Source organism: Ambystoma mexicanum, chromosome 7q (assembly GCF_040938575.1).
Source record: "Ambystoma mexicanum isolate Mex_15411 chromosome 7q, UKY_AmexF1_1, whole genome shotgun sequence".
NCBI lineage: Eukaryota > Metazoa > Chordata > Amphibia > Caudata > Ambystomatidae > Ambystoma > Ambystoma mexicanum.
In genome coordinates this window covers 327,984,594-328,010,197 of record NC_090941.1, presented here as the reverse complement: position 1 = coordinate 328,010,197, position 25,604 = coordinate 327,984,594, and the positions used below count along the sequence as shown (strand labels likewise).

At 45.5% G+C, this 25,604-nt stretch overlaps 1 protein-coding gene across 2 annotated transcripts in view; it reads right to left on the bottom strand.

Moving 5' to 3' along the window:
- The window catches only part of DIS3 (DIS3 homolog, exosome endoribonuclease and 3'-5' exoribonuclease), an 859,785-nt gene that overhangs the window by 704,878 nt on the left and 129,303 nt on the right, over positions 1-25,604 (bottom strand). For both annotated transcript variants that reach the window (XM_069639429.1, XM_069639430.1), the window contains one exon: positions 16,964-17,131. In XM_069639429.1, the coding sequence (XP_069495530.1) occupies positions 16,964-17,131 (168 nt within the window). The remainder of the gene's footprint in view (positions 1-16,963; positions 17,132-25,604) is intronic.

The following is a 25,604-nucleotide window of genomic DNA, read 5'->3' as shown; positions in this document are numbered from 1 at the left end:
CAGAACTTTAGTTTGAACAATGTATTTGGTTGTAGACATCCCTACACATTGTTTAGCTTTAGTTGTGAGGGCAAGTATTGGATTAGACACAGAAAGACTTTTAGTTGAACTTACTGACTTAGACTATCCTTAGTTTATTTAGGTAGGGAAACCCCAACTTAGTATAGGGCACGTTAGGCCTTACACCATCCTGAAATGTAAGTTAATAAAAACCTTTTGTTTGAACTTTGAATCTGTTCTCTGTGTCTTGCTTCATGATGCCTTCACATTTACTATCCTTGAGACCAGTAGTTCTAAGGCAATAGTAATAAAGAATAGGAAGGGAATCTAAGGGACTCCTCAGCAACACTGCACACATGGATCTGTGTGCTGCAAGAATTTATTACAGATGCCTGGAGTAAAATATATGGCGGGAAGCATGACTCCATTAAATGTAAAAAGAATATAGTTGCAGAAAAAATAGGGTTCCCATCTCAGAGCAAAAAGGAATGAGTGGTAAAAAGTCCCACTCACTCAGTACAGTAAAGCAAAAAATCCCAGAAATCCAGCAAAGGTGCTGGGGGTTCCTCATGTTGGGGGAATTGGCACAACAACTGTCCTCCCAAACACTGTGGGTTCGCTCTCACCCTGGATGACAAGGTTCGACATAGAGGGCAAAAAGCAGGGGTGACAACAGACACCTCTGCCTAGTAACCCTCGTCAGCCCAAACCAAAACTCGCTTGATAGATATCCATTTACCGAGCACCCCCAAAATCCTCCCCCAGTCCAGATGTACTAAGAACTGCTCTCAGGTAGGCCAACTCAACCCGGTCAAAGGCCTTTTCTGCATCTAAGGCTTTGCACCTCTTTAATGGCAACCCTCTGCCGGGTTCACTGATGCCACTTTACAATTCCATTTGCTGTCAACGATTGCAGGATTCACTTCCCTTGCTTTCTCTTGATGCAGGATTGTCAAATCGGTAACAAATTGCACTAACCTGGGCAGACTGCGACCCGGAATGGAGACAACTGGCGGATGTCGTGGAAATGGATGAATCCCCCGTGGGAGTCCGGCTTCCCAGCTCCCTGAATGATAAACCAGTTAGGAGGAGAGCAGGATCCCCAGGGAAACCCTCCTGGGGGAAAAAACCCTGAGCCACTGCAACTCTTTGGAACGGGAGGTGGAAGTCTGGACGGATCCTCTATGCGTGCTGGACAACGAAGAGGGTCGGAGACCTTTCCAAGGAAACAAGATAGAACAGGTAAGTTCCAGGAAGACTGGTAGCGAGAAATAAGTGCGAGTGGGAAGTGTGAAACTACGTACAAGGGATTAAGGAGGGTGTCCTCTAAGGAAAGAGACTGCTCTCGGAAGTGTCAGAGTGCTTGAGAAGTCTGTCCTGTTCCGGGGATGTGGTGGCGCTAGCAAACAGAGAATAGAAAGTAAGCTTTAGAATGCCGGGGAGAGAAATCTACAGAAGGGAGATGAGTCTGATTTTACTCACTAACACGGGCGGCCAACCCGCCAGAAAACCCACGAATCCCACCAAATACGGCCAGCAGCTGAGTCTAAGCAAGGGAATAGAAATCACAACAGAAGTAAGGAATAAGGAGAAACTCTGAGTCAGTAGAGGAAAGGAGTGCGAGTCCTAGAAGCGAACTTACTGAGCGTCCACAAAGGCACATATACAGACAGCACTTCCTTCCTTATCAGGAGTCACGTGACTCGGCGCGAGTGCGTCAGATGTACGTGAAACAACTAGAACGTTGTTGTCTCTAGGAAAAGTGACCGTTATGGGAGCCTGCATTATCACGTTATGCGCCGTTCTCCCTATTCTACGGCTTTGCCACCATGACCAACGTTGATAATGTGTAACAAGGATTCACTTCCATTGCTTTCTTAACAGTTTGTCGGTCAAAGACTTTCGACTGTACTGGGATTTTGGTAGACCTCCTGTATGACCAATTTGGCCTGTCTTGGCGGCTCTCCTACGGCCTTCCGGTATCAGTAGTTTCAATTAATATGGGATGAACCAGAGTTTATCGAGACAGCACCCACGTGGTACCGGTCCCCTTTGCAGCTGGTCTTAGCTTAACAGTTTTACAGTTCTTTGAACTTTTCTCAATATGCCACTTTGCAACGTTCCTTCAACACAGCTGGGTTGATTATCGGCTCTCCCCTCGACTCACCGGCTGTGTAAACCGCTTGGCTTCTTCAGTATCTGGAGTCCAACATGGTACCACAGTAGCAGGTGTCTCTCGCTCCTGCTTATCGGCATAGGCATGCCCCGTGTACCGTTCACATCTACTGCAAGACTGTATAGCTATTGTTCTCTGGCTTGCGTTTTCTTCATTGAAGGTTTTGCGGGTTTGGGTCGGAAAGGGCAAGGTCTCTCCTTGTCACCCGCTAGATTCTCGCCGCCTTTCTCCTTCTCTTGAACTGCAGGGCTTGATTAGCTGTCTCGTCGTGCGGACTGTCTTGCTCGTACTGTACTCTCTTGCTCCACCTTTTATCCCTGTGAGGAAGGGAAAGTGCCGTCAAGTCTGTGATTCTGGTCAATTGCCTGACTTTGCCTGACCCTTGTATCGGGACATGTCAGATAAACCGCCGTGGTGTTAGTCCGTTCTCTTTTATGTTGTGCGAAAATGTTTGTGTCGGAAAAGGGTGGTGGGGGGTAGTGTTTTTTAATGTCCTGCATGGTATGATGGGGAAAAGGTGTTGAAAGAAGGGGGATACCGCATCTCACCCGTCAGCGTCCCACTCCTCGTGGACCCCCCCCCATCCAGGTGATCCTCCCTCACTGGTCCACCCCCAAAAACTGGATCCAATAGCGAAGGCTGTGTCCTGGCCAGCTAAATGACTGATCCCCGGGGACTAGGTAGGGAGACACCTTCAGGTTTCTCACACATGAAACCACTGGGATAGCTTACTAAAGTCTTACCTCCAAGTGGGACTTAAGAAAACTCACCTAACACTATACACAACAAAGCATAACCTGATTAAGACTAGCTCCCCTAACACTATGTGCGATGTCGTTATGGTTAATCATCCTCTGTGTATTGTCCCTGGCCTGCCAAACCGCTACGAAGCCAGATTGGTTCACCCCATGAGATCAGGACGTACCCTATCCAATCGGGCTGCAAAGACCTTAGCCTATAGTTTTATGGCGGTGTTCAATATTGCTATAGGTCGGTATGAGGAGCAGAACTTAGGATCCCTCCGCTCCTTATGGATCAGTTATATCCTTGATTGACCCATAGTGCCTGACCTACAGCCCCCAGCATCACATATAAAGAGAACATGAAGTGGATTTATTAGATTCCCAGAGAATGCCTTGTAGAAGCTCGGCGTGAAACCTTCCAACCCAGCGACTTTTTTCAACTTCAGGGATGATGTAGCACACATGATCTCCTTAGTAATTTCCCCATTTAACAATTGCTGTCGGGCCTCTGAGGCCACTGGGAATGTGGACCCCTCCAAGAAAGAGCGTATGCCATTCCGGCTGGGCCCATCCGAAGCATACATGGCCCTATAGTATTCTTCAAAGGCTTCCAGCTTCTCTGCCTCATATCTTGCCGCTCTACTGCCAGGCCCACATAACTCCTCAATACTCTGGCGAGAGGCCATCGTCTTTAACTTCCAAGCAAGTTGTCTGCCAGCTTTATTACTGTGCTCATAATACTTCTGTTTAGTTTTCATTAGGAAGTATTCTGCCTCATTACCCACTGCCTGAAGTTCTCTATAGCTCTTGCGAGATCCTGAAGAATGGTAAGCCTCCTCTGACCCTTAAGCTGGCCCAAAAGTTGATAGTGCTCTTCCGTCCCAATACGGTTCAGCCCCACCCCCTTGGAAAGAAGAGTCCCTCTTAGATATGCTTTAAAAGCATTCCATCTGACCCAGTCATCTGTGTCCCCGTCTGGGTTTTCTGGGAAGCAATGGTCAATTCCTTCCCCAATCTCCCTTAAATTTACAGGGTCTTTAAGAAGAGTGGGATCAGTTTCCAGGACCTTGGCATAGGCTCCCGCGGGCATACAACCCACAAGACCCTTGTAGAGGTGGAGTCAAATACCCCCACCCAAAGCTCCTCCCCCATGCTGCCTATATGTTGGGAGCCAGAGTATGAGACACGTGCAATGCCAGTGAGAATACCTATACCGAAAAGGATAATGGAAGTAAGGTTCCCATTGAGGAAGCCATACATGCATTCACAACAATATGATGGCCATTTGAATGAAATCCCAGAGGACGTGGAAAAAACAAGCAAGGGTGCAGATGGGTGACGTCATGGAGAAGCAGAGCTGATGCAGCCAGAAGAGATGCAGAGACAAGAGAACATAAGCATTCTATAGAAGCAAAGGAGGAGGTGTTAAAGATGAGAAACATTTCGAGCTCGAAATTAAGATGTTCATGCTACAGAGATAATAAAGAAGATATTCAAGTCATTTTACAAATGTATATCGCAGCCAGCCATGCAAGTAGACCAGCATTCTTAAAGGCTGGCTATATAGTGAATAGATTGCGGCGATGCACCAATATATACGTATAGGAATACATGGACTACAGATATTCCACAATACAGTTTAGCAGAGCTGGACACCGTGGGCATAAAGGATTTTTCAGTGTGTCACAGTTAGAAATTGAAGGCTTAACCATGGCGGTCAATCAAAGAAGTGTTTGGGCCTTGGGCCTGAAAGTTCAAACAGTAGTTTCAGAACGTGTGAAAAGAACAAAACTCCTTTTTTAGGTGAGGAGCGAGAACATTGAAGACATCAGAGGTTCATCATTTAATGGCATTTGAAATACAAAAAGGCTCAAGATCATGGTCTGCAGTCACGTGGTTGGATGAAAATAGACACTAGGACGAGCTGTATCGAAACCAAGAAGACAGAGCATGCCTATACTCCCTCTTATTCTCAAGCACAGAGAACATTTCCATGGCCGAGTTCGAAGCCTTAATTGACTGGCAGACTGCAAGAGTGATGAGGGAAGACAAGCCAATTGGTGGGAAGCTATGGTTATGACCAGCCCACCAGCACTTGGATGCCAGCCTGCGTGCTGCTTGCGTGTGTGGATTATTACAGGGGGGTACAAGGGTGCCAACCAATTATAGAGGGGCACGTAATAGAGAGGCCTATAGTTTGTATAACCAATGGGACGTTGTGTATTTGGTGACGTTCGTAGAAACCTGCACTCAAGGAGGGCTTAGTTGCCCCACCTGATGTTAGAGACCCAATCACCTTCCCTGACCAGTATGGAACGTATAGCTAGATGTTCCCTGTAATCCGATCACATCCCCAAGTAGGTTTTTGTAGTTTGCCACGTAGATTGACGTCAGTGATGAGATTTTAGTATAAAAGCTTTTTTTTCATAACCTGCATCGAGTGAGAAGATCGAGTGAGTTTGTTGATGTATGCTGTAACTCCGTTTTAGATAACTGATATTAAAACAGACATACTTTGCCAACTTCCTGAGTCAGTTTGATTATTGATGTTTGAGTATATTCTGCAGATCCATCCATCTCTATGTATTGCTACTTCGTTTTAAAGGACTGGGTCGGACAACCCAGTTCACCTATACTTGAGCATGGTCCAAGAAGGTGAATCCCCCTATTCCGGCCTCATCTATTTACGGAAGAATCCCGGGACCCAATAGAATGTAATCAATTCTTGATTACATTCTGTGAACAATGGAGTAAAAAGTTAAGTCGTTAATCCATGGGTGTACATGCTTCCAGGAGTCAGTCAACCCTGATTCGGCCACAACGCTGTGAAGACTCCGGGACGGTTGAGTCTTGCCCACATAGGAACCCTCCAAGATGTCCCGATTAGGATTGAAGGCCAAATGTATGTCCCCCTCAACGACCAGATAACCCCCTTAACGACCAGATAACCCTCCCGCCAATCTGAGAAGGCAACCAACTCCCTCAGTACCGAACAGCAGAGTTAATTCTGTCTTGTATTAGGGTGGTTTATCGAAGCCAATGTAAATTGCACTACATTAAACCAACCTTCCAGGAACAAATATCTACCACCCTTATCAGTTTATGTCTTCCCAGGCAAAATCAAACGTTGCTCCCAATCAAAATACCCACATCCTTGTTCTTTTTCGCAGTGGACGCGAAGAACTGATGAGGAAATTGTTTGGACCATAGCCTGACCGTGTGTCCCCTCAGCAGGGGCGTCTGTTCACTCGTTGTCATCTAAGTTAAGCAAGCAGCTTCAATCTCTTTCGAGGGGAATTCAAACCCCTCACATTATACCCGAGGACCTTGAATTGTCCGTGTTTAGAATTAAGAGAGGCTCTGCGAAGTATTGGGGGTGCCCACCAAGTGGGTTTATAACAGCAGACACTACGAGCATAGTCAGGGATCACCCCAGAGAACACTGCAAGTCTAGCTAGCAGGTGGTGTGGATTGTGAACACCACAACTGAAAACATAACGAGAAACTTCCAATATGACATGACAAAACCTAACAATATCAAACCTAGGCATGAAAGGATAGCATGATCTAGACTGGAAACATTCCCCTGCCCTCCATCGATCATTGCCCACCCTGCTAAAGCCCTGGGGAAATGCCCCCTCTACACACTGCATGAGGGAAAAATGCTCATTGTACTTAAGTTGGCTGCTGCCGTTCCAGTGGTGGAGGTCAGGCCCCCATCAGCGAGTGACCCCTCCCCCTTCTCGCTGGGACCCTTGACTAACCCCTGTCCACCCGAGTCCATTGGTTCCACCGCCAATTGCAGACCGATGATCTGTGCCGCCTCTTCTGGGGTTGTGCAGCGAACCGTCTTCCCAGTCAAGCAGAATAAAAGGACAAAAAAGAAGGTCCACCTGTACCTCACCTTTTTGCAATATCTCCATGTTTACTTGAAAAGCTTGCCTTCTTTGGAGGGTTAGTGTTCAGATGTCTTGAAAGATCAGGAGGGACTGTCCTTGAAACAGTATGGTGCCTTATGCTCCTCGATGGTTGAAGAATCTTTTCTTTAGTTGTATATGTTAGGGAGAATTCTCTCTTTAGGCTGAATTTCCTAACCTAGTGAGTCCCCCAGCAGCTTTGCTGGATTTCTGGAGTTAGTTTTTTTTCCTGCCAAGAGTGATACTCTTTTTCTCCCACTCTTGGACATGATTTATGGTGTTCCTTTGACTGTTAATGTGTTTTATGGGCTATGGGGTCCTTTACTCCATAGGGTCTCATGTGTTTTTACTATGTGTGTTACACAGCACCCTCCGTGCAGTAAACCCAGGGGTGTCATAGTGACACCCCACCATAGACTCCATACCCTGGGACTGACTACTGTCTCCCAGGGCATGTAAAGTCACCATTGGCTTTACTAGTCCCAAATTATTTACAGAAACCGGTACAAACCATCATATTGTTGACGTACTGGTCGGGGCAATTCGATTGCCCCGGGGCCTGTTAGTCGAGGGGGCACGTCTCCATCCCCCCTGATCGAGTTTTGGCTGGTGGCAGTGGATACTACTTTTTATATTCGAACGCGAATATATCCCTATGGGATTTTCCAATTGTTCGAGGCTACCAACTTTAACTATTTAATTCTCATAGCCTCGAACATACCGCCGGTTTATTTATTTAATATTAATTCGCTGGTTGGTATTTTTTGCCAGGACTCGATTCTAAATTGGCGTTTGTGTTCTCTTCTGTGACTCCAACCCAAGTCGAACCCTTTGTTCCACTTTTTGGCGGGCTTCTCCACAGAAGCCTCCAAAAGTGGTGCCACTCTGTCTGGGTACCACAGGGGGTGTGGGAGCGGGTTTAGGCACCCTGGACTGAGTTACCTTGGTAACTCAAGTCGCACTCTTGTGTGATTGGCCCAAGTGGTGAGCCGGCCGGCTCACCGCTTAGCATGTTTGATTGACAGCTAGGCTGAGTGAATGGGGGTGTGCTGCATAAAAGCATGGCTTTGGGGACTGGAACTTCAGAAGTCGCCACAGGACCTGAGAATCCGACGAGGGAGAAGCTGAGCCGACCTACCACGACGACACCACCAGTGGAGCCCTGCGGACCCGACTCACCACGTCCCGACGACAGAGAAGATCTCCCGGCTGGAGAGGCTTCTTCCCCTGACTGGTGGGCACAACCAGTTTACCTTCTCTTCTTCGCATCCCAGGACGTCTTGTGGTCGAATTGCCCGTGCCAAGCACCCCGTTTACCACTGGACCGCGAATAAAAGGACCGCTCCTTTTACCAGAGAACTCTGCGGCTGGTTTCTTCCCTGGCAGTGCAACGGACAGTGTCAGCTGAGATACCTATCAATTCATTCAATATTGCATTAGCCCTTTTGGCCAATACATTCACACACATACAGACTTCAAATCAAACATTTAATCAGTCACAGTACATTGTCCTACATGTTTCTTTCAGACCATCTTCATTAGCAATAAGCCATTTTTTACAGAATTTCATCAGACTCCCACTGATCACAAAACCTACTGGCTTTTAGCCCTTGCAAATTGAAATACTCTAACATATTGTAAATAGCAATAATATGCTTTGTTGCCATTATAAATTAGAACGCTGTTAAGCTTTTTTCTAACATTCTATTAACAGCCGTATTACTTCAATTCTATTTTAAGCACTGCAAACCTTTCTAGCATTTGCCCATGCAACTGTCTTCTTATATCCAGTTGATGGCCGTTATGTTGCTTTAAACATCACTTCTAATTAGAATGCGTCTGCGCCACCTATGAGTAGAAATAGGGATGCAACCCAGCATTTGCTGGAGGTTCTCCACTGGAACACAAACCTTACCCCTCAGAAGGAGGCTGGGATGCATTTAACGGTTCATAGCACCCACACCATCATAAGGCAGCTGGAGCCAAAGACCAGGAGAAGCACCATGAGTGTGGTGGGACAATTGGAGCTCAGATTGAGACACATTAGAGCTTACACCTCCAGGGAAGGCTGGGGTTTGTCAAATTTGCAACAGAATAGGGAGAGTCAACTTGTGTTTATAGCTGAAACCAAAAGCCAGAGGAAGCCATGAGGGTGTGCTGCTGGAACTGCCAGGGCTCAGACAGTACACAAAAGCTTACTCCCACCAGAAAAGAATGGGACTCCTCAAGGGGCTTGTGAAACCTGCAACAGAATATGGACAGCCATCTCGGTGGTGGTTTGCCCAACACCCTGGCCAGCAACCCTAATGTGTCTGCAGGCCTACTGGAGCTTGAACTAGGATGACTTACAGAGCAGCTTGGCATTCTGGGTGAGAGGTTGACGGTCCTTTCTGGCCCTGTGTAACTCTGCACTGCTTAGAACAGTCACCTTGCATCGGTGGCTGGAGCCGCAGTCCAAATACTTCCTCTGAAGATGCTTGCCAGCCTCCTGGACCTCAGACATGAGAGGTCAGCTAGCCATGTGTTCGGGAGAATTCTCATAAATGTGCCAATTTCCTTCACCTTAGAGACCCCCAGCAACTTCTCTGGATTTTGAGGACTTGATCTTTTTACCTGGAAAGAGTGGGAGCCTTTTTTTCCCCACTCATGTATTTTGATGTCCATTTTACATTTGTGTACTTGGAGTATTAAGAGAACTCCATAGGCATCTTTTCATGTGTGTTACACAGGGATGTCTTTTTAGACTTCCCAAAGGTTTAAATACCTTCTCTGGGATAAACTACTGTTTCCCAGAGAATGTAAAGTGAACTTGCCTTTACTAGTCTTTCCAAATTACTAGACTCAGCACACACCATCTTACAATGGAGTGCTGGAGGGGTTACCTAGTATCCCCTGTGTTTAAATACTCATGTAGCAGTCAAATCCTACCCTTTCCTATTGAAAACGCTGGTAGCAGTGGTTTTATAGTGAACTACCATGATTTTTCCCGACCGCGAACACCGTTAGCTAAAAATCATAGGAGCATGTTTTTCAAGATGGCACCTTAAGCCCCTTGGTTTAAATAGGTCTCTGTCCTCTTTTTTCGCCGTTTCTTTTTAGAAAGGTCCTTCTAGTGTTTGTCTCTGCGTGCCAAACCAGGTTTGGTCCCTTTTTTTTTTTTATTGTATTTGGTTAAAAACCTTTACAAAATTACATATTCACATTTTGTTAAAACATCAGATACATAATAGGAGAAAAACTTCAATTTCGCTAACACTGTAAAAAATTTACTATGTACAAACTAAATTGCAGAAGAGACAAAAATAATACTCTCTAATCTACATACTTATCATACTCTTATAATTCATTGATTTCCTTCAATTTACAGTCAATTTCTGCCAAGATCTTATAATAAGCTTGATACTATCACCATACATACATCTCTGCCAAAAAGCTTCACGAGACAAGATAGAACATGAGTGCATATAGTTCTCAAACCAAGAGAGTCGCAGTCCCTCATAGTAATCACAGTACATAACCAGATGTTTTAGGGTTTCAGGAGTTGACACATCTTTACAAAATCTGCAGGAGCCATTTCTAATCTTGTTGTTACATATTCCCCATTGTAACAATCATTCGTTGGTGTGAAATAAGTTAAGTTTGTATCGCAGATATAAATTACGACCAAATACAGACGGAAATTGCATGATGTAACGTGATCTATGACCCCATTTTCTTATGAATTGGGCATACTCATAGTACAATCGATAAGATCCAATTCTATGTGCCTGGCAGCACCAGTAATACAAATGCAACTTAGATTTACAACTAGGTACACCTAATAATAAATCTTCTTTTGCAATTCCTAGCAGTTCTAATACATCATTCATTCTTACAGCATGCTTAGTTAATGATCTCATACACCCTGTAGTAAGATGTTCATGCAGGACTTCATAAAGGGAGTTACCAGGAGGATTAAGAATTTTTGCATAATTGTTTAGTAACCGCCAGTTACGTTTAGCAGATAGAGGTAAAAGACCCAGTTCATGACGAACAATGTCATTGGGGACAGAAACATGTAACCCAAGAACTCTCTTCCATATTCCACCTTGTATAGTATCTAAGATGTCATCTATTTCAAATATACATATATCTAGAATATAAAGGATTGATGGTTCCACTTTAAGGAGGTAGAATTGGATGACAGGTAAAAGCGAGAATGCGCAAAATTTAGCCATAATCAGTCTCATTTGAGAGACTAATGGTTTGGTTTTCTCTTGAATTTTTCCCTTCCACCAAACCTTAGAGAAAGAGTCCGATAGAGGATACCCCAGATATGTAATTTCTTGATTAATAGAAACTTTGGTTCCATCTATCATCCACTTAAAGGAGCAGCTCTTTTTTTCCCATCAGTTAGTATCAGAATTTGAGATTTCATATGATTTATCTTTAGATTATGAGCAGAAGCATAGCAAATAAAAGCATTGAATTTGTTCTGTAGTCCAAAAGGGGTTTTGTCAAAGATGAGGAGATCATCCCCGAAACCAATATAGTTAAATTTAGTCAGGCCAATTGTAATGGGATAAATAATTTCCTTCCCCCAACATTCCTCGATGTCAAGGGCAGCCATATAGACCGCACCCATATGATTATGCTTAGAATTCCATTGAACATGGGCAATCAAGGTGGCATTAAGAGTACAACCCATTTGGCGTCGAAATCCTGTCTGATATTTAGAGAGAATGGAATTTGTTTTCATATGTTCTTGAAGTTCTTCGAGAATTAATTGGCAGAATACCTTAGAAGATGCATCCGTAAGGGCAATCGGTCTGAGGTTACCGGGATCATCAATGGGACCTTTTTTATAGATGGGAATAATAATTGCAGAGCACCATGATATTGGTATGGTTTGAGAGAGAAATATTGCATCACATTTTTTTTCAGAATCACTGCCCATAATTGTACATCTGATCTAAATAGACAAGCAGGAATCCCATCAGGTCCCATAGCCCTCGAAGGATTTACTTTCATGATAGCCCGAATTACGTCTTCTAGGCTCCAGGCAGAGCGCGGCAGTATGCTATTCTGATATACATCTGTAGGTATGTATTCGAGATTATCGGGAAAGTCATTTCTTTTTCATATAATTTACCCACTGATTTGCAGATATACCATTTTCCTTTTGACCTTCTGTCGAGCCGTTGATCAATCTTAAAATGGACCAAATTTTCCGTGTGTCACTTAAGAATATAATACATCATATTTCGGTTATCATTCAAGTAAAGTTTTAATCTTAAGTTATTCACGGAAGGTTTTATAGGTTGAAAGGATATTCTTTTTTAAAAGATAATATTTTGAGACATCCTAGAAAGTTGGTGAAGTTTATAGTTCTTCAGCTTCTTTAGTTGAAAGATTTCTGCATTAAAAGATATGAGTATGATGTTTTTTATTAAGGTCGGCTTTTCTATGCTTCATCAGTTCAGATAGATGAAAATCAATCCTGTTAGAGATGGTTGTGTCTACTCGAAGCGAATCGAAAAGGGAAGCTGGCAGGATCAAATTCATTTCAAGGTCAGCTTTAATTTGCAGTGATATCTGATGGCATATAGAGGGATTCCATCTCACTGATAGTCCTACCCAATCATTTTCAATCAATTTTAAAGTCTCATTGGGGGGGAAGGTCCCAGCCATCTAGTATCAATTTTATGGAAATGGCATGAGGATCACCGAGACCCAGATTCTTAATGACAACAATATCAAATAAGTTAATAAGAGTTGAGGATTTTAAAAAATTGTCAATATGTGAGCACAAATCACCTCTTGACCATGTGTGGGAGGGATCCTTCTCATCAGTGGGAATTACTTGAATATCCCAGTTGAGGAAGAATTCCACCCATTTTTTCCCGCTCTTCACCGTACTAGCAGATGGCATATAAATCGAGGCAGAACCTTTTTTTTTGAGCCAAGCAGGAAGAATTAAAGTCACCCCCAGCAATTACTCCCACCTGTGCATGTCGCATATACGCACCTTCTAATATTGAGTCCAAAATATCAGTAATGTCATTGAAAAAGATTATGCTTCTGTTCAAATAGATGCACATAATAAGAAGGGGATTGTCACTTAGATCAGTAGGGGTTAGTTCTATAGCTATTACATGTGCGTCCTTATAGATAAGCTTCGTAGAAAATTTACAAACATTATTAACGAGAATAGCTAAACCCCCTGAAGGTCTACCCTTAGCCCCTCTGGTTGCTAGTTGCGAAAAGCAATCAAATCCTTCCGTATTAAAATGGGAAACATGCATAGTTTCTTGGAGTAAAATTACAGCAGGAAGTACATTTTCATCAATGGTACCCCACCATCTATTGAAGTTTGCCATCCCACAGCTGTTCCATGACAAACATTTGAATAATTTACTGTGATGCACATGGTTAGGGGAATGCTGTCGATGTTGTCATCGGCATCACTTGGGGTTTGTTGTTATTGCCAGAAAGTACAGCAGCCATAGCTAATATCTGCTTAACGATATCTTCATTAATTTGTGGTGTCTGCCGGGCTTAGTTTGGTCCCTTTGTTTGCCTCTGCCGGGCTTCAGGACTGAAGACCGCCTCTGGCGTCTGAGTGCCTGGGGTGGGCAGAAGTGAGAGAAGTGCCCGAAACTCCCTGTGCTTAGTCTCCTAGGAGACCCAAATGCACTCTGGCGTGATTGGCTGGCTGACTGTCCAGCAAGGACAGCCAACCTACTGGGTGAGTGACATCTAGGCTGGAATGAATGGGAGAAAACTGGTTAAAAGGCGAGTCTCCAGGACTGGAAAGCAGATTCGACCACTGGAACGAAAAAACGAAAGACAAGCTGGAAGAGGACGGCTGCTGCAACTCCTGGACCATTGGTTTGCCCGGTGAAGCCCTGCTGCAGGTCCGAATTGCCTAAGTTCCATTCGACAGAGAAGCTCCATCAAGGACGGCTTCTTCCTTTGAGTTGGTGGGACCAAACGACTCACAAGCCACCTGGATACCATTCGCAAGGCTTGTTAGGATTAACCAGGGAGAGGGACACCAGTTTGTGATCTTTAATCCACAGCTACTGGAACTGAAGTGACACCATCTTGTTAGCTTTCTTCAACGATCCCGTGCAGTGTAGGAGTCCCCAGACGTCATCCTTCTTGTCCCCACCACTGAGGCTCAGGAATAGAGAGATTTGCAGGACCGGCCAGGAACCAGGACTTCAGCAGCATTTGTTTCTTCATATAAAAAGGTACTGTGCCAGCCCGATTGAGAGAACGCCACTCTCGCGGTGAAAGTTCGTGAAACTTTCCCAACTTGCAGGCCTAATCAGCTTGTGACCCGACATATGATTCTGTTTCTGTCTAAGAACTTTCACAAAGACTTCACCGTTTGATACCAGAACTGCGCTTTCCTATCCAGAACATTAGCCCATTGACTTTGGCCTGGCCTATTGACTTGAATTGAACTCCTCTGGTGAGCTGAAACTATTTGCACTGTCTAAAAAGTATATATGATCTATTTTACTTACCTTGTGCCTTTTGCTCCTTTCTAAGTACTGAACTGCTATTTGGCTCCTATTTCAGTGAAGCTCAAACTGTCCCAAAAAATTAATATTAATATTAAGTTGCCTTCTTCTAGTTAAATGTTTTCTAAATGATTGTGTAAAAAATTAATAAATGTTTTTACCAAGAAACTTTGAGTACAAGTGTTTACTTGAACCACTGATTGAAAGTCCTCTGTGCAACTCCTTGTACTGCTCACATTCACTCTCGAGATAGGACTGGCAGCTCAGCTCGCTACCAATAACTGTGTGGTACAGACTTATACCAAAGGTTGGTTTGGCTAACACCTGTAGTCCTAATTGTGTGTAGTGGTCCCAGAGGATACTGCCTGCAATTCTGCCTAACACCAGGCATTTGGGTTCAGTCTGCACTTCCCATATGAATCTGTAGCAGGGTAACTATGCGTTCTGGGTACCCTGAATGACTCAGTGGGTGAAGTTTGAGCAAATGTGTCCATCCCAAGTTGATAAAAATATAAAATGCGTTTTCATCTGACTTCCAGAGATACCGGCCATCTAGTCACATTTATTCCAAAGGGCGTTGGGCCAGGGCTTATGTAGTTCCCTGCTTTAGACATGAACTCTTTGCCTCAGATGGGGCTCCCTCGAAAGGTCTGAAATTCCACCTGTGACTTATCGAACTGTGCCCTGTGTAGGACTTGCACCTCAGGTTGGTGTCTGGAGTCTCACACCAGGAACATAACACACCCGTGCCTGTGTTCTTCCTGAATCTAAAACTGGAAGCAAGACTGGTTCTCTAGAGGAGGTTGAGTTTTCTTCTCCTCTCCCTGCCCCATCCCCACCCTCTCAAGCGTGCTTGAGAGAATCTAGAGCTCCTCCTTGGACCTGGTAGATTACCTAGACAACATAGAATGTGAGGTCGTATACTCGCCTCCTATAGTAATCCAGCAGAATGCGAACACGCTTTTTTTTGTAATTGTTTACTGGAAGACATGAGCAAATGTAGCAGGCCAATTTATAGAACATAGAATAAATTGGAGAAAAATGTCAAACAACCCTTAATCCAAATTTCGGAGTAGCCTGGCCATGTGGTTCTACCATTCATTTCTATAGCCAACGGGAAGTTGGCCCATGGCCCTGCACTTGTCATTGACTATAACTAGCACGAATTGGAGTTTAGTCTGCCGGAGCAGGTTGGGACTTCTCCGGGCTCTTGTATGCATTTCCCAGGTAGGAATATCAGCTTCAAGTCAGTGCCTGGAGCACTAGTCCAGAGACATCATGTAAAGCACAGGTTAAGCAGAAGTTAAATCTCACTGATCTGGCAAGTCAAGGGCAAAGCTGATCAAGTCCTTTGGCAGACACTGAGGCTGGTACGGGGCAGATGGGCATGCTGAGTTCCGAATTCCAAGAGATACTCATGGCTCTTTTAACAACACCTGACCAAGGATTAATTCCAATGGACGGGCTTTGAACAATAAAATCAAATAAAACAATACTCCAGATAATTTAGCAAAATCTCTACTGTGAAATATCATAGAACCATGACGTGACCACACAAATCCTTGGCACTAAAGGGGTGAACATGTGTTTATCTTTATATTTAAAGAGAACCAACAGAAAAAAGGGCATAGCAAATATACTGCTTGTAAAAAGTGCTGTCCCTAGTACTTTCCCAGGTCTCTGGGCTAGAAAACGTCCACGCCCCTATCAGCAAAGCATACATTCAATGTATTCGATCATATTTCAAACAAGAAGCAAACTCCTCAAAAATGTTATGCCACACAAAAGAAAGGCAGTTTGTATTCTTTTGATGTGTAAAGAAAATGATCGATTGGGAGGCAAAGAGCGAGCATCAAAACACTGGTACATTTCTAATCTTTCCCATCAAGCTGAATGCACTCATCATGCTGTAATCAGGCTGTTAGATTAGGTCTTCTTTATGAGCCGATTAGACTGCACTGCCCAGAACATTTTTGGACAGCACATCAATTAACAGCATGGAGGCACCAGAATATATTTACAATAGCAGAAGATTATGCGTAGTGTTATGCTTCCGCCAGCAAGAAACGACTGATGCTCAAATGACACTCCTAAACATCCCGGCTGTCTACGGTACCCACCAACATACTGTTTCAATCCTCACATTTTAAAATCATTGCCTAAATCCTGTGATTTATTTATTGAAAAACATTTACTTTTTCCTGCTGTAGAGCTCTGCACTCATAGATGGATGTCACTAATTTTGTCACAGTTATGACACATCGACGGTCAACACATTTTTAATTTAATGACAAATTACTCGTATCAGAAAAGTTCATTAGGTCACGTGTTAAGAGCAAAATTGAAAAGAAATACAAAGAAAACAACTGAGTGGGTAACAAAAGAGATGTGGTATGCAAACCTACAAAGGAAGCTACCTACAAAGGAAGCTGAATGAAAAAAGAAAGATCAATTTAAAAAAATAAAATAAAAAATGGTAACATTTAGCTTAATAAAATCAGTCCTATCCAATCGTTTTGAAAACATGAAAATTTGACATCTAAAACAAAGTTTGTTTAAATTCATCAAAGCAAACACTTAAACTGTAATAGCAAAATGTATGATGTAATAACTTGCCTCCTTGTTGTCAGCGCCGTCACCATGAACCCACACTGTGGCCTCCAGATAATTGTCTCTGCTGGCTCTGTACGTTCCCTGCAGGTAGATGCCCGATTTGATACCTTGCTGCAACTTGGATAAGGCAACGTGATCTGGGAAAATAACTCTTCCACTTTCTATGTCGTTCTGGGGAAGGAAAACAAATGAACATGAACCAAATTGAAAACTGGCAGAATGATTAAATAAGTTTGTGCTGTATTGTCATTTTACTCTAGAAGATATCAATGTATGTTTGAGATTTTACAAAATGCAAACCTAGCTGGAAACCAATAGAGCTCTGCACATAGGGGATGCACCCATAGGATTATAAGTAGGGTGCCAAGGTAGCAGGCGAAGCTGGAATGGGTAGAGGGGAGTGCAAGGACAGTAATGGCATTTATATATCACTAGTGCACTTTGCAGATTCTGAGGTTTGCAGAAAGGAAAAACGTTAAACAGGTTCTCAGGGCATGTGCATATACTTAAATCTTCCAATGAGGTCTAGACAAAACCTTTCCCAGCAATAATAGTTTAAAACCACGTTATCAACTCTGAGGGACAGAAAATATCAAAGTCTATGGGCTAGAAGAGTCTGCAGGGAGCCAGGACAGCCAAAGTCAATTGGAGCACAGTATATGGAGCAGAGGCACTTCTTCGATAAAAAAAAAGTCTTGCACAAAATTAGAGAGTTGTTGTAGAAAAATCACTGTAGGGTCACAAGCAGTTACACTTGCGGAGGGTAGAGCTGAAACCAACTAACAAAAGTAGCTACTGCAAGTCTCAATTGAAGAGCAAAGCTAAAGACATCGAGGTAAGTACCCCAAGTCTGAAAAGTACCTCCGGTTATAAGAAGAGTGGTCCAGCTGGCTTCTGTCGGGTTGCAGCGATGCAGATCCTGGGTTACTGAGCCTCAGTCATGGGGACAAGAGGGAGGACGTCTGGAAGACTCGTGCGGCAGCAATTCGGAGGTTGGCGGCATCTACAGACTCTTTTCGGGTCAGAGGCACTTTCTGGTTTCAGCGCAAGGTAAGCAGCACCACCACAGATCTTGTATACCGGTTGGGCATCCTTCACTCCTTGAGTCCTGCACTCTGGTGAGGGGACTTGAGCTCTGGTCGTCCTGCTTCTGGAGGGCCCTTAGAAGACTCCTGGAGCTTCTCGGGGGGTGGCAGACGTTGCACTAATTGATTTTTCGACCCATGGCACTTGGTTCCTGCAGCAGCAAAGAAGTACAGTCAGTCGGGGAAGATGGTCCAGTGGAGGTCGTTTTGGGGTTAGTTGGTCCCACTAACCCAAGGGAAGAAGTTGTCCCTTCCGGAGCTTTTCTTGTCGATCAGAAAAAGGAGTTTCAGCACAGCAGCAGGGCTTCACCGGGCAAGTCAAAAAGGTCCAGGAGGATGCAGCAAGCTTCGTTCACGGTTTCTTCGTCGGGTGGTCTTCCAGTGGTCAACTCTGCCTCTAGTCCCAAAACCCTCGCCTTTTAAGCAGGTTCCTCCCATTCGTGGTCATCCTAGCTGTCACACAAACAGCAGGGAGGATGTCCTGAAAGGACAGCCAGACAGCCAATTAGGACTGGGTGCATTCAGGCATTCTGATTCTACGTTTTAGAAAATATTGAATACTTACGAAGGCCTCAATTTTTCAGTCTCATTTCCACCACTCTTCCTTCTTTTTGCAGAAGAGAAACATGGCAATTCACAGTCCCACACAGGACAGCAGTCAGAGTTTGTAGTTATTTCCTGCACTATTTCCCTCTAAAAGCATTACAGCACGTAGCCACGGTACCTAGGTAAGGTCAAACAACCTTGTAGGTAGCCCAGAAAAAAGAGGTATGGGAGGTGAAAGATCTTTCTATGGCAGACTGGGGACCTAGCCACTCATAGAATGATCGGAGCTAGTAACATACCAAGATCATAGTTAGGGAGATTTTTCAGGGGCGTGGCTACATGGCCATGGAGTAGGACGTGCTTCCTATGTGCTCCTGCTGATCCTTCAATGATCTGGCAGATAAGACGCGTGCAGAGCCTGCGGTGAGATGCCACTCTGAAAGTATAGAGACATGAATGTAAGGGGCATGCTGTGGTTGAAAGTCTGGTGCAAATTGCTGCACGAGAAGTGAACCGGGAGCCGGAGAAGCTTGCAAAATCCAGTCGGCTGATAAAACAAGATGGCGCCCGGCAGAGAACAAAGGGATGAGCCATAGGATAATTGCACCGCAGAATGAAGAGCTGCACCGCAGTCCAATGTGAGAGGTCCCTGATAGCTGAATGAGGGATCGGGAGAGGAGGACAGGCGATAGCGACTGTGAGTAAGGCTGCTGAACACAACAGTGCCTGCAATAGTGTTGTTGAGAGCCAGCTTGAAGATACAAATTAACAACGAGCAAGCAGGAAGTCTGGGAGGTCAAGACGTGCGTGCCGGAGTGGCGAGCACGAAAGAAGGACACTTAGGACGGCAGTGCGAAGGATTGAGCTCACGAATATACAGAGTCACACGGATGTGCACCACGATGGCAGATTAAAAGGATGGCCTGCAAGGTACTCATGACTGTGGAAAAGTCGGACATCAGCACAGCAACGGATGGGATTGGTAGCCTTTCATGGAAGCAGCATACGGGCGGCGCAGGCAGACGGCTCTGAAGCGGAACACCTCGAATATTGCAAAAGACATTGTAACAGTAACTGCGCAATGCGACATTGTAGCAGCCACAGAACGGCAGAGCGGGGGCCTGCTAATACAGTGAAATCGACATCCGAACAGAGCAATAGGAATTATATCCCGCTGCGGGAGCGAAATGGATGCATAACACGGCCAGGTAGGCCACAGAAAAATAATACCAGGCGAGCTACAACACCACCAAAGGCTCGCAGGGAAACCCGGTCACTAGGGTGCCACGTACGACATACCACAGAAACAGAATAGGGAATGTAGCAGTGAGGAAACTAAGAAAAATGACGGCCCAGCACATGCGAAGGCAGGGTCACATAACACAGACAACATAACGTAATGCGGAATACATCCACCGAATATGGCCCATAATAGGACAAATAGTGAATGATGTAATAAGGAAATCTGCAGACAGATACTGGCGCAGGTGACGGGTGCCGTGTCAGGATAGCACCAAAGTACACTATAAGTCTAAGGCAACCCGACAGACGTGGCCACAGAGCCACGAGCTAGGTCGCAGTTCCCGAGGGCTCCCGAGATCCGGCATCGATCCGGAAAAAAAAAAGAGCTTTGAATTCACTTCGTAGCAGATGGTATTGAAGCTCCTGCGGTATGAAGGTGGATAGCATACGCTGGACTGTCGTCCTGAGAAAAAGAAGCCTGCACTGAATCACACGACATCGAGGAAGTGCGGCGGTCCTCGCAACCAAAAAAAAGAAGATGGCGCCTGCCCGAAGATCACAATGGGACTCAGAGCCGTGAGAGGGCTGCAATATATTGAGCCAAAGCACAGACTGGCAAGAAGAAAGGCAGTGCGCTTCAGAAGATCGAAAATTGAAGCACACAGTACACCTGCAGCTGGTGCACTGAGTGACGCGACGAACAATAAAACACGCCTTGATACATTGTACCAACAAGAGACGTACCGCGTGTGCAGAGCAGAAGCTGAAGGCATCGAACACCAGCAATAAGGGGTCTACAACCCACCAAAAGAATAGCATTGCAATACAGACATAAGACTTTGTGTGAAAAGCCAACAGGCAGGCAACAGAGATCATGGCGCAAAAGAGTGGCAAGACCAAAGTAAAGCAACCAACGATGGACATCTTCACTAAACCACCCCAATCCCTGACCACGACAGCACAAGAGAAAATTGGCCCGCAGGACACGCTGGCCCTGCCACGGGAGGATCATTTGATCCTGCAGGCCATCACGGACATGAAATCCTCGTAGACTACTATGATAACGGATCTCAGAGCGGCACTTGAATTCAAGATCGATGCGCTTGGCGTGGATGTTAACCTTCTGCAACAAGACGCCAGGACGCTAGTGGAGCGCACAAGTACTCTCGAGAGCTCGGTGAAGAACAACACAGAAGTCAGCACTACGAATGCCGAGGAGGTCCACATACTGAAACAACAAGTACGTAATTTGGAGGACCGAGCGGAAGAGGCAGAAGGGCGTGCGAGACGCAACATCCGCGTGGTGGGACTGCCAGAAGGAGAGGAAGGACCAGACCCCACTGCCTGCGTTGAAAATATGCTGATGCAGGAAATTGGGGCTGGCAAGCTCTCCCAAGGGTTTGCGATCGAACGTGCGCATAGAGCCCTAACAAGGAGACCGCAACCGGGAGCCCCCCACGAGCGATCATTGCTAAGATTTTAAATTATAGAGACAGGGAAAAGATCCTGGAAGTTTTTCGAAAGGGCGGAACAATAACCCGAGTGCCAGCGACAGTCACAGTGTATCCTGACTACACCATGTTGGTGCAGAGGCAATGCTTCAGCTATGTTGCAGTGAAGAGGCGACTAAGGGTGGCAGGATTTAAATATATGCTGCTATATCCTGCAAAGCTAAAGATCTTACACAAGGGCAAAGCACACTTCTTCGATGATCCAGAGGAGGCGACGAACTGGCTGAATACCTAGGGTTGCCCAGATGAGGAAAATGGGTCGGAGCAAGGCAGACAGGATAAGTGAACCAACGCTACACCAGTAAATCTTGATTTAAGGGGGGACAGTAGCGGGAAATGTAATGTTGCCGCAGGGGCCTGCCAATAATGTGTGGGCATTAGTGAATTAATATTTCAACATAAGGACTTGTATGGACTGGAACATAGTCGCCTAAACCTTCAAATAAAGATGACTATCACGCTCCAAGCTATTGCTTACAGGGAGTACCACAGTCGGAGCATGACCTACCCCCAATAGTTAGAGTAGTCAGATCGCCAGTAGGGCGATAACCCCCCGCTGTGCACCTAGTATCGGCAGTAGCTAGGAAAGGAGCACGATGCGGGATAGCCCGAGATCCAGGGATGGAGCTGGGTACCAGTTGGGGATTGGGGAAAGGGGAGGGAACCGTTGGGGATGGGATGGCCAGCGGGGGGGGAGAGTTGGGGAGTTTGTAGTTGAGTTTTTTGGGGCTTGAGCTTACACCCATGCGCTGAAGCGCCTTCTACAGAGGACAAGGGAGGACAGGGGCGGGACGGGGCATGGATAAGGAATGGGAGACCTCAAGATAATAACCTGGAATGTCAGGGGACTCAATAGCTATTTGAAGAGAAACAAAGTCATGTTATAACTGAGGAGGCAAAAAATAGACATAGCCTTATTGCAAGAAACTCACCTCACAAGAGAAAAACCAAGGATGATGGAGAAAAAACGGAAGGGGACCACTATTGGAGCAACGTATTCAGCATATGCAAGGGGGGTGGCCACTTGGGTCGCACCACACGGGCCTTTTCAGTTAATGCAGTCAGCAGTAGACCCAGATGGGAGAATGGTGGCGATTCGTGGAATGCTGAATAATAGAAAATCGTGTATTATCAACACATATGCCCCAATTCAGGACACCGTGACCTATTTTAAGACCCTTTATGGTAAAGTTAGTCCATATGTAGGGGGCCCGGTCATATGGGGAGGGGATTTCAACTGTACGCTAGACCCCAGAGTGGACAGATCAGATAGGAAACTAGACAGGCCTACCCCTGCAGCCAAAACCCTGAGAACCCTGCTCGGCGATCTTCAGCTAGAAGATATATGGAGGCAACACCACCCAGAGGATAGGCATTACTCCCATTACTCCGCCCCACAAAACCTGTATGCACGATTCGATTACATGTTCGTCAACCCGGAACTTACCGGGGAGATAGTGAGCTCAGAATACAAAGCAAGGACTTTATCGGACCACTCACCCTTGATCTTAATGTGGCAGCATCAGCCCTCCAGAGCCAAGATCCCAACCTGGGGGCTTAGGGCTGAGGCACTGAAAGATACTGGGCTCAGAGAGGAGATAATAGAATATTTTGAAAAGAACACCGGTAGCGTAGAATCGGAAAGCACCTTGTGGGAGGCATTCAAACTAGTGGTGAGAGGGGCAGCAATATCAAAATCCAAAGGGCTCCAAGGGGGCATAATAAAAGAGCTGCAAAAAACAAAGGGAATGAGAAGAAATTATGAGTAAAGGGGGCATCTCACAGGAAGATGCCGAAGCTATAAGCCAATTGCAACAAGAATGCGGGGAATACTGGGAGAGACTATGCAACTTAAACTACAAGAAATATATGGAAAGACAACACGCTGGGGGAGATAAACCGGGTAGGCCGTTGGCATGGCTATACAAATAGGAGACACCTAGATTAGTGATAAGGGAGATAAGGGGAGTGAGTGGTCAAATAGCGGATACCCAAGAGAGCTTAAATGGGGAATTCCTTCAATTTTATCAACACCTATACGAAGATGCAGGAAGGGCGGATGACAACGAGATGAGGGAGATACTAGAGGACATCGGGTTACCCAAACTGAGTGCTGAAGAGAAAAAGAGCCTAGACGCCCCCATTATATTGGAGGAGCTAGAAATGGTTGTCAGACAATTACCTACTGGCAAAGCCTCGGGAACGGATGGGCTCCCTAGTGAGTTTTATAAAACATACAGGTCGGAGGTGCCCCCCCCCCCCATTGCTGGCCATGTTAAACGAGGCCTTTGAGATAGGGAAACTACCGGAATCCCAGAGAGAGGCAATAATCATCCCGCTTCTCAAACCAAATAAGCCCAGCACAGATTGTGGGTCGTACAGACCGCTGTCCATGCTAAACCAGGATAGTAAAATACTCACTGTGGTGCAAGCAAACAGACTTAGACGGGTTATAAGCAAACTGATACACCATGATCGGACATGATTTGTTTCGTGTAGGAGTATAGCCGATAACCACATCACATCATGGAACAGAGATGCAAACGAGGTCGCAATCGTCTCACTAGACGCGGTGAAAGCCTTTGATTCAGTAAGGTGGCCATGGCTGATGGCGGCCTTGAAGGAATATGGAATGGGACCTGGGTACATGAGGTTGGTGAAACTGTTGTATAGCTCGCCTATTGCTAGAGTCAAAATGGGAATGATCATCTCGGACAAATGGCAGCTCAGTTGGGGCACCAGACAGCGCTGCCCATGGTCTCCGATGCTGTATATCCTCCCATTGGAACCCCTAGCGATATATTTGAGGCAACAATATGAAGAGACAGGGGTACACACTAGGGAGGGACCGCACCCAATATCGTTGTATGCAGACGACATGCTGTTATATCTGAGGTATCCAGAAGAAAACCTGCAATACATCCTCGAAGTAATGGAACGATTTGCGTCACTCTCCGGCATTGCGGTTAACCCCTAGATGTCATGCATATTTCCCTTAGGGAGATATGAAAGTATTGCGCAGGATAACCTACCGGTACTACAAATACCCTGGGAGACTAGCACGTTCAGATACCTGGGGATTGATATTTACCACGAGATAGAAGAGGAACATAAACATAACACAGAGAAGGCAGTAGTTAACATCGAAAACAGCATGAAGTTCTGGGCTAAACTCCCCCTGGCTATGATGGGAAGCGCGGCACTGTTGAAAATGGTTGTATTGCCTAGGCTGTTGCATTTCTTTGTGAATATCCCATACATGTTGCCCAAACGCTTTTTTAATAAACTACAGAGCTTATGTAGAGGTTTCATCTGGCACAATACTAAAAATAGGATCGCCTTAAGGAAGTTACAAAATGCGTATGAGAGAGGGGGTATAAAAATGCCTAACTTTGAGATATACCATCAGGACGGGCAACTACAGTATGTGGCCAAATGGCTAGATGAAGACACAATAGCAGAGTCCAGACTGCTGAGGTCAGAATGCGCACCCTTCTTTCCGAAAGAACCGATATGGCTGCCCAAATCAGAGCTCAAAGGGCGATCAAAGCTGTTCGAATTGGGGTGGAAGACATGGTGCAAGGCATGCCAGGCCATGGGGAACCTGACTGTGTTTCCCCCCCCCTAAGTGCCACTAGTGGCGCTGAAGGGAGTGGACGCACAACTAAGAAAGACAATACGCAGATACTGGGAACCGGTGGGCATAGCAACACTGGGAGACGTACGGCGGGATGGGAGGGCACTGGAATTTACAACACTAATGGAAGAAACTGGAATACACCCTGGGCAGTACATTACCTACACTAGACTGGTAAAGCAGATACAAGCCACATGATCAGAAACAGCACTAGAAAACCAACCAGATTCGGCCATAGAGACAATATACGATATCTCAGAGGGAGGGCATGAGGTATCCCAGATTTATGAACTGGTAATGTCCAGGGTGGGGAAAGAGGTGACCCAGTTGAGACGGGAGTGGGAAGAGGACGCGGGAGAACCTATGCAGGACGGGCAATGGGAAAGAGCACAGTGGTACCACAAGAAGGTATCCAGAAATGCGAGATTACAACAGATCCAGCTACATATAACCCACAGGGCGTACAGGACCCCTCAAAAGATAGCCCAATTTAAGAGCACAGAAGCACAAATGTGCCCCAAATGTGGGGAAGTATATACAGGTATGATCCATATGTTTTGGGCATGTTCAGGGATTCAGAAATGTTGGAGGAAGGTCACCCACCGCTCCTCTGAGAAAGGAAT